The sequence below is a fragment of the Athene noctua genome, chromosome 1 (genome assembly GCF_965140245.1).
Source record: "Athene noctua chromosome 1, bAthNoc1.hap1.1, whole genome shotgun sequence".
Lineage (NCBI taxonomy): Eukaryota > Metazoa > Chordata > Aves > Strigiformes > Strigidae > Athene > Athene noctua.
Window position 1 is genome coordinate 163134572 of NC_134037.1, and position 14259 is coordinate 163148830.

At 37.2% G+C, this 14259-nt stretch overlaps 1 protein-coding gene across 2 annotated transcripts in view; it reads right to left on the reverse strand.

The window, feature by feature from the left end:
* Positions 1-225: 225 nt before the first annotated feature.
* The window catches only part of RCAN1 (regulator of calcineurin 1), a 41503-nt gene continuing 27469 nt past the window's right edge, over positions 226-14259 (reverse strand). The window contains exons 1-4 of one of the 2 annotated variants that reach the window (XM_074903485.1): positions 8113-8315; positions 5873-6046; positions 4716-4875; positions 226-3005 (exon numbers count right to left, since the gene is read on the reverse strand). In XM_074903485.1, the coding sequence (XP_074759586.1) occupies positions 2842-3005; positions 4716-4875; positions 5873-6046; positions 8113-8199 (585 nt within the window). In that variant the 5' untranslated portion in view covers positions 8200-8315 and the 3' untranslated portion in view covers positions 226-2841. Of the gene's footprint in view, positions 3006-4715; positions 4876-5872; positions 6047-8112; positions 8316-14259 lie in introns of those variants that run through there. The other variant, XM_074903475.1, reaches the window with a different exon arrangement.

Here is a 14259-nt window from a genome sequence, read left to right on the forward strand (position 1 = left end):
CTGGACTGTATTTTATTCATTAGTAGATGGCTCATACTTTGAGATCATCCAAGTCTCTTAAGCAGAAGAAAGGAAAGCTTTTCTCTGAATAAATTAATTTGGTTGGTAAGGATGTGGCCTGGGACAATATTCTTACTGTTTTCAAATCAGAAGTCTTTGGAAGCTTAAAGTTCAGATTTTGGCGCAAAATCTTCAACTAGTTTTATGCATAAATACCACAACATATCTAAGAAGACAACAAAATATTTTAATTTAAATATGCCCCATACTATACAACTGTATAAAATACCAACTAAGCATTCATTTGAACATTAAAAAACCCCCAAACAATCTGGAAAAAGCAAGCAGCACACTGTAGTAATGATAACAGAAGGTGGCACAAGCCAGGATATACAACCAGAAACACAGGCAAGTTACCATCTCACAACCTTTTTTCACAGTTACCATCAGAAGGGGAAATACACTGTAACCATCCCAAGACTTCCATGGTTTTTAGTGCCCGCCTTATCAGGTAGATGTCAGTGTACTAAAACGATGAAAACCATACTGGTATTTAGCATTCTGTTCTTTTTAATTGAAAGGTAGCACTGTTTTCTTAGGATTGCTAGGAAAGAGAACAGCAGCTACCTGGGTTTCTAATGCAACACTAATGCTTTGATTGGTAATCATGGAAAGGTGGAAAAAGGACAGAACAGGAATTATTCCAACAATTTTAAATTAAATGAAGTGAAACACTAAGTCCAGAAGTAATTCAAGAAACATGGAAAAAAAAAATAATCTTGGAAATGCTTAAAGGCAGTTGTGACAAACCTATAAAATCTCTACTTCATTTATTTAGTGTGTTAATAAGCAGTACATGTATCCAGCTGATTGATACACCTCAGTGACACAAAATACTCTTAAGCACTCCCATGTCCATAAAACATGGCTTCAGCAATACATGGCATTAGCACTTCTTAACACTTAACATGGAGAGAGTGCCACTTGAGTTAGGTCCAAGACAGACAGCAAGCACCAGTGTTTGTTTCAGTTTACAGTGCATACCAATCAAAACAAGATCGTAACTGCAAGTATTACTAAAGTTCAATATATTCCTGCTCTCAGTAGTCACAGGATATCAATTTCTACTTTGCTTAGCATAATGACAGGCTTTCAATAACACTGTGCTTACACTGCACCACAGCTTGGGATGGCTTCATTATACATCTTACTTTTTAAAATATGAATTATTTATTTAAAAACCAAGGTGTGAATCTGGGCATTTAACTCGTTGTTTGTTTCAAATGGCACAGAATGCATTTCTTTATATTAACTCCAGCTACAAAACTCATTCTCAGACCAACTATGACAAAAGCAAACCAACAAAGAACCATGCTTTGATTTCCAATAAACATGTTGAGAAGGTTCAAACATCCCCTTTCTAAAACTGTACGTGATATTTTCCCACAGATATCAGTTACTGTCTCTTAAAAAAAATACTGAAATCTACGTCAAAGTGAGGATCTCCATTTTAAAAAACAAGTAATAAAATACACTTCTGTCATCCCTCTTCCTCTGAACTTGTATGTCATGAGCTACTGTCTTTAAACACTAACTTATATGTTAAAAAAACCTAAAGCTTCTCCCACATATACTCATTACTTCAGTATGAATCATTACTTGGCGTTAAGCATTTCTAAATACCAGCTTATTTTGGAAGCAAAGCTAAGAAAGTTTATATTTATGGACATACAAAGCCAGTAGAAAAAGATACAAGTGTGCAGCTCATAGAACAGTTCACATCAGGAATGAATGAGGAAAAGGCACTCCATCTCTCTTCACTGTTCTACACACTGCGTGCAATTTTTTCAATCACTTAAACCTGTGCTCACAACAGTGCAGATTCACATACTGAGTATAGAGCTCATGTCTCTCCGTTACCATTTTTTTTCACTGAAAAATTACATTGTTGTGAATATGCAACATTAGCTTTATTTATACATTTAAGAGTACTTTTTTCCAAATGAGAAAGCCAAAGCTACTGAACAAATGTTACTGAAGATATAAATTAAACTTAAATAATTTAAAATCAACTTGTTTAAACAACTTTCCTATTGCACATTTTTCCATTACTTTGCCAGATAAAACCCTATATACAGGCATTTAAAAGGTTAGAATTTTAAAAGCTCTAGTTATATAGCACCAAAATAAGGTGCTGAAGAATTTGTATGCCTGCTGGAAAATGAGTGCCAATAAAAAGAAATATAAATATATATGTATATACACATCTAGTAGTAAGTCCGGGATGCTGAGATAATAAATACTTTAAACAATTTCCCAGATTTCCAGAAACATGTGAGAAACTATAGAAAACAATGCAAAGTTACTTTAGAAGACCAAGAATACACATGCACAAAATCTATTATAAGAAAAAGGTTTACAATTCCCATACTTTAATTTTTAAAACCACCTCTGTTATCACTATGTACTCCACACAATGACTAGCCTATCAGTTTGAGGATTTATGTGAGTCAGAACAAAGCAAGCTTCCCCCAGTTGCTTTATAATGGAACAGCCTACAGTACTCCCCCGCCCCCCTCCCCCAACAACCTAGTTTGTCCTGTTATGTTTCAAAATGTCATCTTCTGCCTATCTTTCGTTCCCAGTGATCTGGGAATACACTCATGACATCCAGCAACCCGCAGCATCAAAAATAAGGATGGAACTTCCTATATTTTTTCTGAGCAAACTTATATTGGAATTTCTCCTACTACAACTGCTGCTGTTGCCACCAAACGTGTGACCTGCTGTAACCACAGTAAATGTTTCCCTTGCATATGTCTACCAAAAACCAACAGCAGTTCAACTCAAATGGGTAGGAGTATAATCTGGCCTTCTTGTCTGAATAATTTTTGGTTTGGGTTTCTTCGCTTCTTCTTCCACATCGTTTTCCTGGTCACTCTCACATACGTGGACGACAACACTAGGAGTAGTGTCAGTTGCAGCATGTAGCTCATACTTTTCTCCTGAAAGTTAAAATATTAACAAAACTCGTTAAAAAGGATCCATTCCGTAGAAAAGTAGGAAAGAAATTACTAAGAAGAAAGGAATACATAAAAATGTTTAAGTAACACACTGATGACAAAAGCTTGATGCCACAACTCATTAGACAGTGCAGGCAAGTGCATTTCCAAGTCACATTTACCATCTGGGAGTATTTTGGTTCTGTTTTCAAAGCAACATAGCTCAGCTGCTCTCTTAAAAGCAAGTTTATGTACATCACCCTAGGTATTCAGCCAAGCATTCTACATGGACAGTCATAAGTCTTCTTGGTGGGTTTTTGCCATTTTAAAGCATACATGATTATCTATCTTTTTAGACAGGTATCTTACTGTACCACACTCAGGAAGACTTTTGTTTTCCTGAACGATGGCAAAACCACAGGATATTCCTTTCCTGCACATACTTTTAGTGTTAAGAAAGCTGGATGCAGTTCTTCCCACCTCACACAGAGGTGCTCTAACATTGTTCTGTGCATTATTTTCACCAAAATCTTTGGATTTCACCAACATACAGTGAACTATAAGCAACTACATAGAAAGCTGATGCATGGAGCTGAAAGTTCTGCACTACTCTCTTTCCCACTCTTTACTACTGACATAAGACATGTTCCCTAAGCTGGTAGGTAAACAGGTATATAAAAATACTACGGAAAATTGATTCAGACTACAGTTTTTACTCTCTTTGATACTACTACTAAATGTGGCCATTTTTTCCATCCCTTAAATTTAATAGTACAGTTGCAAACAAGTTAAATCAGAGTTGTAGATTTTTAGGAAATATAATTTGCATAAATTCTCATTAAAAAGATTGTCTTAACTGAGGACTAAAATGACACCAAGCAATGTGATCACTAATCACTGAAAAACAGAACCATGCTTAAAGTAAGAGTTTAGTGGAACTTTACACCTATTTCTGATTCTTCTGTTTCTCCCACCTGCGGTGCTATTTTTAATAAATAGATCTATAAACAGTCTACACAGTATGGTTAGCTGAAATGACAAGCAACTTATGTGACAGCACTAGAAATAAGGAGTAAGAATAAATTCTTACTATCTCCTTTAGTTTGGACAGTGAGGAAAAAAAAGAGGATCCTGATATAAACTTTTTTCCTTTCCTGGGTGAAGGTGTCTAAAAGTTTCCGATAAGTGAATAAATTGCAGCAGATGAAAATCAGAAGGAGCAAGGAGTAGCAGAAATCTCTCACTCCTAACTCCAACAGAAAATTAGGTTGATACTGATAGTTTCCCTCCTACACATACTATCTCAGATGCAGCGGTAATTCTAACACAACGCTACACAGCTGTTAACTGGTTCATTGTCACTGTCTTAGTCTGAAACAGGACTTTTCCATCCCTTCAAAATGTCTGTAACTACAAAACTGCCTCTTCATTTTCAGGATGCTGCTTCTTGACAATTCTGATGAACAAGCTAATATAGTGAAGCAACATTCATACTCTCTACAAATCACATAACTGATCACATTGTGGAGGTCTGGGCCCTCCAAGTGATCCTGTGGAACTACTACATGCATAAGAAACTATACCATTTATTAATACTTTTTATGATATTAGAAATTTAATTGGTAGATAGTAATTAATTTGAAAAGTTCTAGAAATTCAGTAAGTTTAAAAGGTGTTTTACTCAACCAAAATTCTAGTGTTTCTACTCCTTACCTGGTCCTAACTTGGAGATAGCATATAAAAGGTCATAGTTAATGACTGGAGTAGCATCCTCCACTTGCTTCCAATCAACAGGTGGAGAGGCAGGAGGTGAAATCAAAAACTGTTTGTCTGGATTTGGTGGTGCCAAATGTGAGCTTCCAATGTGCAAAGTCTGAAATGAGCATAAAAGCCAAAGCTGTTGCACTATCATCAATGAATCCATCATTTAGGAGGAATTTTAAGGTTTGGATAGATGTTATGCTGTAACAGGCACTCAAGGTGGCAGCATGTAACTATAATATTGAAGAGAGCTACATGAAAGACCCAGTATACAAGATACAGACAAGCCACCACATTCATTAACTCTGATGAAACATGCAATGAAGTATGCACATCCGCATCTTCTCATTATGGAGTTTTACAAAAATTTCACCAGAAAACATCTGTCCTTAAAATACCAAAGTAGGAGGAAGCTGGATATGGGCTTTAAGGCCTAATGACAAATGGTGTTGAAACTCATTACCACAAGTGAGAGTGGTGAGAATTCTAGAAGGTATATAAATAAACTGGCTCCTTCAGGACTGTCCCTAGGGACATCTGAAACAGACACACATAGATTAATTTTCCCATTAAATGTATGGAGGAAAATACACAGCAGCTACCAAAAATCACCCAGATTACCAGAACCTGAGAGTTTCACATCTTTAGCAGCAGATGCTAGCCAGTTAAAGAGCTGCACCGACGGTGATCTCCAAGTACAAACATGCTAAACCAACGATTTGCAGTAGTGATAGAGGGATCAACAGGCAGAGATGTGCAGTTCTACACTTTGAATTCCCTCAGATACCATTTGAGCATATATGTGTGTGCATGTGTACTGTTGTCAGAGCACACTTGGCTTCCCCCACCCCATTAAACTCTATCTTTGACTATGCTGATTACTATCATCTACTCATTTTTCCCCAAGGTTATCAAAACAATACAGAGGGAGACACAAATACAAAATATGTGACAGCCTCCAAATACTTGTAGCTTTGGAACAACCTGTGATTCTCTAATCAACCTGAAAAACTTAACAGTGTTCATTAGCGTGACTGAAGACCTGTGGAAGCTTATCATGATTAAGTTATGCTTTAGTACCTCGTAAGGATAATCACAAAAAGACTTACCTGAGCAAAATACAGTTTTATTTCCTTTCCAAGGAACTCTGTCTTGTGCAACTGAATTCTAGCATCTGCTGCAGATAAAGGGTTACTGAAATTTATTCGTACTCTTTTGAAGCTCTTAAAATACTGAAAGGTGATATCTCTGTCGTATGTTCTAAACAGCGATTCAAATTTGGCCTGAAAAGAAAGGACCAGAGTAGAAAGTGAATATGCAACACTCTACATTTTCTCTAAAGAAATAAAGAAATATATTGCAGTTACTAGTAGGGGCATACTATCGCTCTTGAACATTGATGTATTTGTAACAGCTTAGATTTAGTTTTCTTCTCTATTATAATTAATTTTCTAACCTACCACTTTTTTTCTCTATAGCAGCTTTTTTCTTCCTGATTAAAAAAATATACTGTTATCAAGTGTTGGACATGATGCTCTGATTTAGTGTCATAACAGAAAGAGTAATATTGGTATATTGGAAAGAAATGCTTGCCTTATAAAATTAATATCCAAAGGCCTTGAAAAAAGTCTGCCAAGCATGCATGTCTAAGTGTGCAGTTTTCAAGGAAACCAACACAACAGTTTTAATAGAGAAAAAAGAATATTTGCAAGCTAAGTAATTTTCTTCAGTGACTCAGCATGCATAATGAAGTTCATGAACATCTCCTGGTTTAATAGCTGCTACTTTCATTTAGGAAAATGAGCATACTATTACTGAGCTTAAGTTTAATAGCCTCTTCTATTTCTGGAACCAAATTCTAAAAAGGCTCCCACTATCTTTCCTAAAACAATTGTAAGTACTAACCATACAGCTCCTGTAGGGCCTCTGACACACTTTCTGTTTTGACTGCGTGGTAAGAGTAGGAACTGAACCTCATACCTTCATGAATCTGCAGCTGAGTTACTCTGCTGTCCTATCTGCATGAAAAGACTGAAGCACCTTTGCCAACAGCTAGCTATCTCCATTTTGCACTTCAGGTTGATGCTCCTAGGGCATCTACGCAACCTGATTTGGCTATTTTTCATATCATTTATATGATGAGCGCTTCCACTCTTACTTCAGGATGCCAGACCAAAGGAGGAGAAAGAAGCAAGAGGTTCTGAAGCTGCCATGCTCTTGCAAAGTGTTTCAGGCTCACACTGAGAACACAGTAACCAGTCACAAGCCTTATTTCAGTGATGGCAATAGATCAAGCATTCCAATTTCAGATATTTTCTCTTCATAAAAACTTACTAGAAGTTCAACACAAAGCCAAAATAAATAAGTATATAAAATCACATTGCTTCATTTTTTTTTTTCAGTTACATTTTCAATTAGTAGAAAAAAGCAACAAAGATTACATAAGAAGGCAGCGATTACTTCAAAATTTCATCTTCCTTCCTGAAAAGCTCTGCTTCACAAACTTGCCACAGCTGTGTACAGAACTACCATGTTTCAAAGACATTTTAAAATCAGAGCTGTCCTGCTTCTCGCTGAGCCACACTTAAGCTTCTTCAAAATGAGCTCTGAAACCAGACCAGGACCCTCCACACGCAAAGCCTGTATTTGTTAGCCTCCCAGAGAGAGCTGGATACAAGAGTGAAATGTAAGCCAACCCCACGCTAAATTGCATTTCAAAGTTCGCATTCAACATTTGAATTCTGAGAGTACATGTAAGGTTTGTGCAGCATGTATAGTTTTTTAAAGTGTGTGTTTGTAAAGGTCATATACATCATGGTAGCAATATGGCACTAAACAAAATGTTATTTTTGTCCTTAAGGTATCTTAGTCAACAATTCACTGTATCAGGACCGGATTACTTACACTATATTAATTTTAATCAGTTAAATATAAATCCGAGAGGACTTCTTATAGTTTTAAACATTATGCTCTTAACTATGGTGCCAGTCAAAAAATCCCATAAGAAGTATAAAGTGGACTACAAATTATGGGAATCTTTCTACCAAAATTATAATCTAAACATTTGCTGAAAATGCATATGCAAGGGAAGAATACACTATACAGTCAAGGAACTCAAGGTAAACTTCTGATCATTTTCAAAAACACATAGCTTAAGATCTAATAATTTCCAGAGTTATTCATATCAGAGTATACTGTTGCAGACTTGTAAGACCCAAGACCCTTAGATCAAAGCGAATTTTTCTTACAAGTCAAAAAGCTACCAAGGCTTTTTAAACAATTTGAAACAGCACCTATATACTTCAGCATTCCAGTAGTTCACAGAAATAAAACAAAAGATAAAGCATACCCTTGTTTCTGCTTGATTGAAGACATCGCTATCTGCCACACAGGCAATCAAAGAACTAAAACTGTAGTTAAAATTTCTAAAATGCATTTTGTGCTTTGCCAAAGCGATACTTGCTGTTCCACAGAAACCAATGACTTTTAAGGAAGCTCTTGGTCCTGCAGGCAGCGTTTATAAGGGAAACAAGTCCTGCCCCTCAAACAAACAAACAAAAAAAAAGGTTTCAGAGCATCCTGTATGTGACAGCGAATTCCTGAACAAAGTCCTGCATGCTTTGAGGCAGTCAGGAACAAAATGTAAGCTGCGACTGGAAAGAGGTGACGTAAGCACATTAGTCAGCTTCCCTATGCTAATTACCAGCGCTCGGGAGGATGGAAAAAACAGCTGAGGTTTGCACAGCAGCTGCTTTATCGAGCCTCTTGCAGCATAGTTTCCACTGGTAGTAATTCCATTCAGCACTCAGACAACATGCTCTTCACTGGAATGGGACAACCCATCTTAAGATGGAAAATGTTACTGCTAAAGGACCAAAGTCTAGAGTAATAGGCTGTAATTAGCCAGGAGGAAAATTTCAAGACTTCGGAATGGAAAACAAATCCCTCAGGTCAATACCTTTTGGTAATTTTGTGGAAAAAATACACAAACTGAAATTTAGAGATTAGGAGGAATTGATTTGGGAAAATATATTTCCCTCCCATTACAGGGAGAATTTAATTTTGAAGATTTCTTCTAAGCAGCTATATGCACTAATTACCATTCTCATGTTATGAAAAACTCATTCCAAACCTCATAAACCATGAAAGTTTTTTGTTTTGGGATGGTTGGCGTTGCTTTTGTTGGTTTGCTTGGGTTCTTCAGGAGGATTTGGGTTTGGGGTTTGTTTTTTTTTGTTTGTTTGTTTGTTTGTTTTTTTAACAGGTGCTTCATCAGAAATCTGCTGGCAGGGTTTTAAGCCAACAACCTGAACTACCGACAGCAGTGATGAGGTATGAAACCTACATTTCTGACATTTTCTGGTTTATTTGTATTCCATTTTCTGAACTTCTCCCAGAAAGTAGCACAGGAGAAAGGTTTTTAAGTGAGGGTTGGGTTGTTTTGTTTTTTTTTTTTTTGGGGGGGGTGGGGTGGGGTTGGGTTTTGGGGTAGGGTTTTTTTGGTTTTGCTTTTGTAAGGGTTTTGTTGGTTCTTTTTTGTTTTTTTTTTCGTTTTTTAAATCAAGAACCATTTCAAAAAATCATTAACATTTTAAGTAATTCATTAAGCTGAAGCTTTTACAAGCTATTTGGAACTCTCCTATGCAGCTTCAGATCAAAATTTCTAATGAAATCAAAATCGTTAAGTGCATTTAGTTCATTTTACTGTAACACAGGGTTATGAGAGAAGCATCAAGCTTTATGAAATACTTGCAAACAATAAACAGTCATAAGTTTAAAACCTTATTTCATAAATATTTAATCATGTATAACTATTCACATGAATAGCCTTCTCTATTTCCATGGGATCTACTTACTGGCTTAAAGTTAAGGATGCTTATTGTGCCACAAGCTAAAATCCCCATTTAGCAGTCAAACTCTCTGCTACTGTAAAGTTACTTTAGTGTAAAAGTTATATTAGCATGAAAGACCACTCAGACCAACTTCCTAGCACCTCTTCTTAGAGATCGTCGGTTAAAAATAAGCTCAGCTTGGAAAAAGAGAAGGTACTCTGAAGGACAACTCAACAACTGGTGTAGATGCTGCCAGTGAGATTAAACTCAACTCTGGAAGAAGAGTAATAGGTAACAAACCTCCAGGGCTCCAGAAACACCTAACATACTGGGTGCCTAAATGACAGAAGACAAGAAGAAACAGAAGCTCCTTTCCTCTCTCTGAACTCCCAGGAAGATGAGATGCAGTGGCTATCCAGCCACTCAACACAGCCAAGAACAGGTATGACTTCCCAAGATCACGACCTGTACCCAGAAACACAGATACTTAAGAGGAGGATTCATAAACAGCCATCATACCAAGCAGTGAACCACCTGAGCTCACACGGAAAACCATGCCGAATATGTCTTGAATCCTGCCCTTGCCCTGAAATTAGGTCGGCAAGTGTCTTAAAGACTTCGGAAGTGGAAGCACCAAGCATGACTCCATAGACCAGCAGTCAGGGTGCTCATCTGGAAAATATGGTCATGAATCACCTGAGTGTAAAAGGAAAACAGGCTTTCTACATCTGAGGTGAACACTACAGCTACTGATAAGAAAGTAAAGAAGGTCCCCCCTTCAACCTGCTACAGCATCAGAGTCATCTGGCATACTCTGAAGCTATCAAGGTGACTGCAGCATCTCTGTGGGTAACAGGTGGAAATAATATTTCTTTTGTAGAGCCTCACAGGGCCTACACAGGAAGCAGTCTGAGCTGCTCAACAGAATGAAGCCTTTGGCAACTTAGCTGCAGACCTTTATATAGCTAAGCATGTCAAAGCTTCCTAGCAGTCCAGTGACTGTAAAAGTCTTCAAAAGCCCTATTTTGGACTTCACTGCTTAAAGCAGGACAGGTAGATTCTAGGCACTTGTATCCCTTTGTATCCCTAGACTTACATTTTTATGCCCAGATCCCATGAAGAGTAAGACGTTAAAAATACCTGATTGCTATCCTCAAGGCCACCTATACATTACTGAGACCCAAGGAAAAATGCCTTTACAAGTCTTACTACAGCAATCTTTCAAATATAATTTTGTAATCCAAAACAACTACAACCTGCTAAATTACTGTTATCTGTAAACAAGCCAACTATTTTTGACATTTAACACCTCACAAAACCATTTTTTCACACTGAGTACTCCAGATTTAAAATAGTCATCTACTGATACACACTAGGTTTTTACTTTGTTCATTTAAAAAGACAAAGAAAAAAAACAAAAAAAACAGTCCAAGTCTGTTCCGTTTTATCATTATCATCATCATTTTTTGGTAAGGTTGTGTCACCAGCCACTCTTAAAGAAACAATTCAGGCAAAACAAGATGGTTACATACTAACACTCCATTCCGATGCAGAATAAACTGGGAACTATTAGTCTGGGAGAAAGAAAATAACAAAAACAATCACTTTGAAGTGGTCTAACATCCTTACAGCTATGCTTGAGTAGAACAAAAATGCAGTCTACAATGTCTGGATTAGTGGACTAAATAAACTACTTTGAATTAGTAAAAAACAAACAGAAGGACTTACTTTCTCAAAAGAAAAACAAGTTTTTACTACCCCTGCTTAATTTAATGAAGTGTTATCTAAGGTAGAAGCACTATGTTGAGAGTCCTGATCTACTATGGAAATCAACAAAGTTACAAAACCACCATTACAAAATCCTGACAGTGTTGCAATGTTCCTTCTGTGGTGTTCAGGTCCTGTAACATTTGTTAACCGCATGCTAATAAACTGTCTGGAACAAGAACAGGGCAAGACTATCAGAACTTCTGGATTTGATGTTCTGATATTATCAGTGCAGGTTTTCTCCTCCCTTGTCTTCAGAGAGTTTGCTGCTTTCTGTCTTTCCTTTGAGGCTCCCTAGTGACCTACAGAAAGAGAACAAGGGCAAGGAGATCACCTGCTTAATGTTGTCATCCAGATACCAAATAATGTCTGATACTAAGAAACACAAACTTCATCAGTGCAAGAGAATGCAGCTGTACTTTGGGCAACAATCAGGGAAACCAAACAGGTAAGAATAGTATGACATGACAACAGTCAGCCCTACTTTCTCAGGTTTCATCTTTCCCTTGAAAGGTACAGATTCTGGCGCTCAAGTTTTAAAAGTTGAGTTCTAAAAATTGCAGACAAGATGCTTGATGAACACCTAAAGTACTCCCTGACATCAATAGCACCTCACAGATCCTTCACTAGTAGCACTTCTCAGGCAGAGAAATTTAACAGAGACCATTTCTTTGACTACTTCCGGGGATGAAAGGAGGAACAAGAAGTCAAATGAGTATATGGAATAGTGGGAACTCAAAATGATTGCATGCCATAAATAGTTCCATAATTTAATCTCCACATGCAGTAAAATAGGTAAGGCACAGAAGATGAGGAAACGAGACCACAGGAGTAGAAAAAAAGGCAAGTCACAAGAATGACTGTTCATTGATGATAACTACATTAGCAAAGCTAACAATCTGGGGAAGAAAATTAACATGAAATTAAATGTGTTGGTAATTCTGTAAACTAATAATATCACCTACAAGCTATAAATCAGAACACATATTTTCTCTCATCCCTGGCAGACTTTTACAATTGCCCTTGGAGGGTGTTCTTTATGTAATCCTTGTACTCCCATTATATATACTTGCTGATCTTTTGCTATCAACATATAGTTTCTATTTCTGTCTTCATGTTAATTATCTTGCCTTAGACCTTACTTATGACAGGGATAAACATCTTCAAGTTATCTAGAATGATTAACCATACTGTTTTCATTTTCCTAGTGGTTGGGAAAGGAGAGGAAGAAGCAGACAATAAAGTATAAATAGCTTCCAGAGTTATCCATGCAAGTCCAGGGTTGGTAAACTCTGTGTGCACTAGCACACACCGGAATTCAGGCAACCTTCTAACCTGCACTGTTCTGTCAGCACAGGAACAGGGGTGCTACATGTCTGCATGGGGCAGGCGTGCTGAAGGAGAGAATGGGAAAAGCCAATAGATGTTGCTTCCTAGAACTTAACACTCATCTAGAGCATGGCTTCAGCACACATTCAGGTAACAACAAAAAAATCCCCCAAACTCAGACCTACTGAAAGACTAAGGAAGTTTAACATATGAAGGGCTAATGAGCACATGTCCTTGACAGTGTATTTAAGGATGTTCTTCAAACTAACACCACCATCAGGAAATGGTAACATTCTCCATCACTGGAAAACCTTCTTTTCCCTACCCCTGGGATTCAACAAGTGGGTTGTTTTTATGTGGAGGGTTGTATTGTGGGGTTTCTTTTGTTTTGAATCTTAACTGATGAGCAAGAGAAGTCACACCAACGCTGTCTGGCTCAACCAAAGAGCCAGGAGTGAGGGTAGTGAGTTAAGTCACTTGCCTTAAAATGTCTGCATAGTTCTTAATCTCATTTTACCAGTCAAAAGTGAACCAATCATCCCCCCCCAAAAATTACCCCCAAAACGATGACTGAAGGGAAACCTGCACGATTTCAATTTGCAAGTCTGACAGAATTTGTTATTAAGTAAAATTAACTGGCAGACCAATCATACTTGAGTATACTTTTCTCCTCAAAATCCTTAAAATAGCCTGGGCACTGGGAGACTGGCAACCTTGATGCCTGATCCAGAACACCATCGTGGCTATACACCTATTCAAGTAGTCAAGCAGTAACACAGTCCTTAACTTAGCCATACAAATGTCTCCCATCCCAGATCAGAAACACAGGGAGAAGAAGGGAGTCAGAATTATCATATAACTGAACACGTTAACATGCAGTTTCTTCTGCTTTCTGGTTACGAAAAGCCTTATGTTTTCCAAAGTTGCATACTCATTGATTTTGTATTCTACACGTTCATCAGATCAGAAAGATATTACAAGCGAAATAAGTATATATATCAAGTTAGTGCACCAGCAAAGAAATAATGTGCAACAAAACACCTTTTTAACAAGCAAAATAGAGCCTTTAATATTACGGAATAAACTGCACAAATATAATCTGAAAATTTATTTACAGTAAAGAAGCCACACAGAGCACAGCAATACAGGTGCACAAACTGGTTTTCCAAATTACACAGAGCTACGTGCAGTGTATTAAGTCAAGGTAACACCCACACAGTGACAAAATGGAAAAAGGGGCATGAAGCATGGAGAAGACTGTCATCATCAGCTCCTCTCATTAACTTTGTTTATAAGGTGGAACAGCGAGCACATGACCATTCACTATTTCATATGCTTACAAGTATTTTAGTCACTGAATTTCCAGTCATAAAAATAGAGACAAAAATTTGTACAGTTTTAACAAAATTTTAGCATCTGATTCCATATAATAGGGCACACAAAAGAAAAGCCTGTCTGTACTACATGAAGTTATGTCAAGTACTATATAGGAGTACCATTTGAAAAAAGTATTCAATGGCTATAAAACTCTGAACTACTGGACAATATTTTCGTATCTAAAAAAGAAC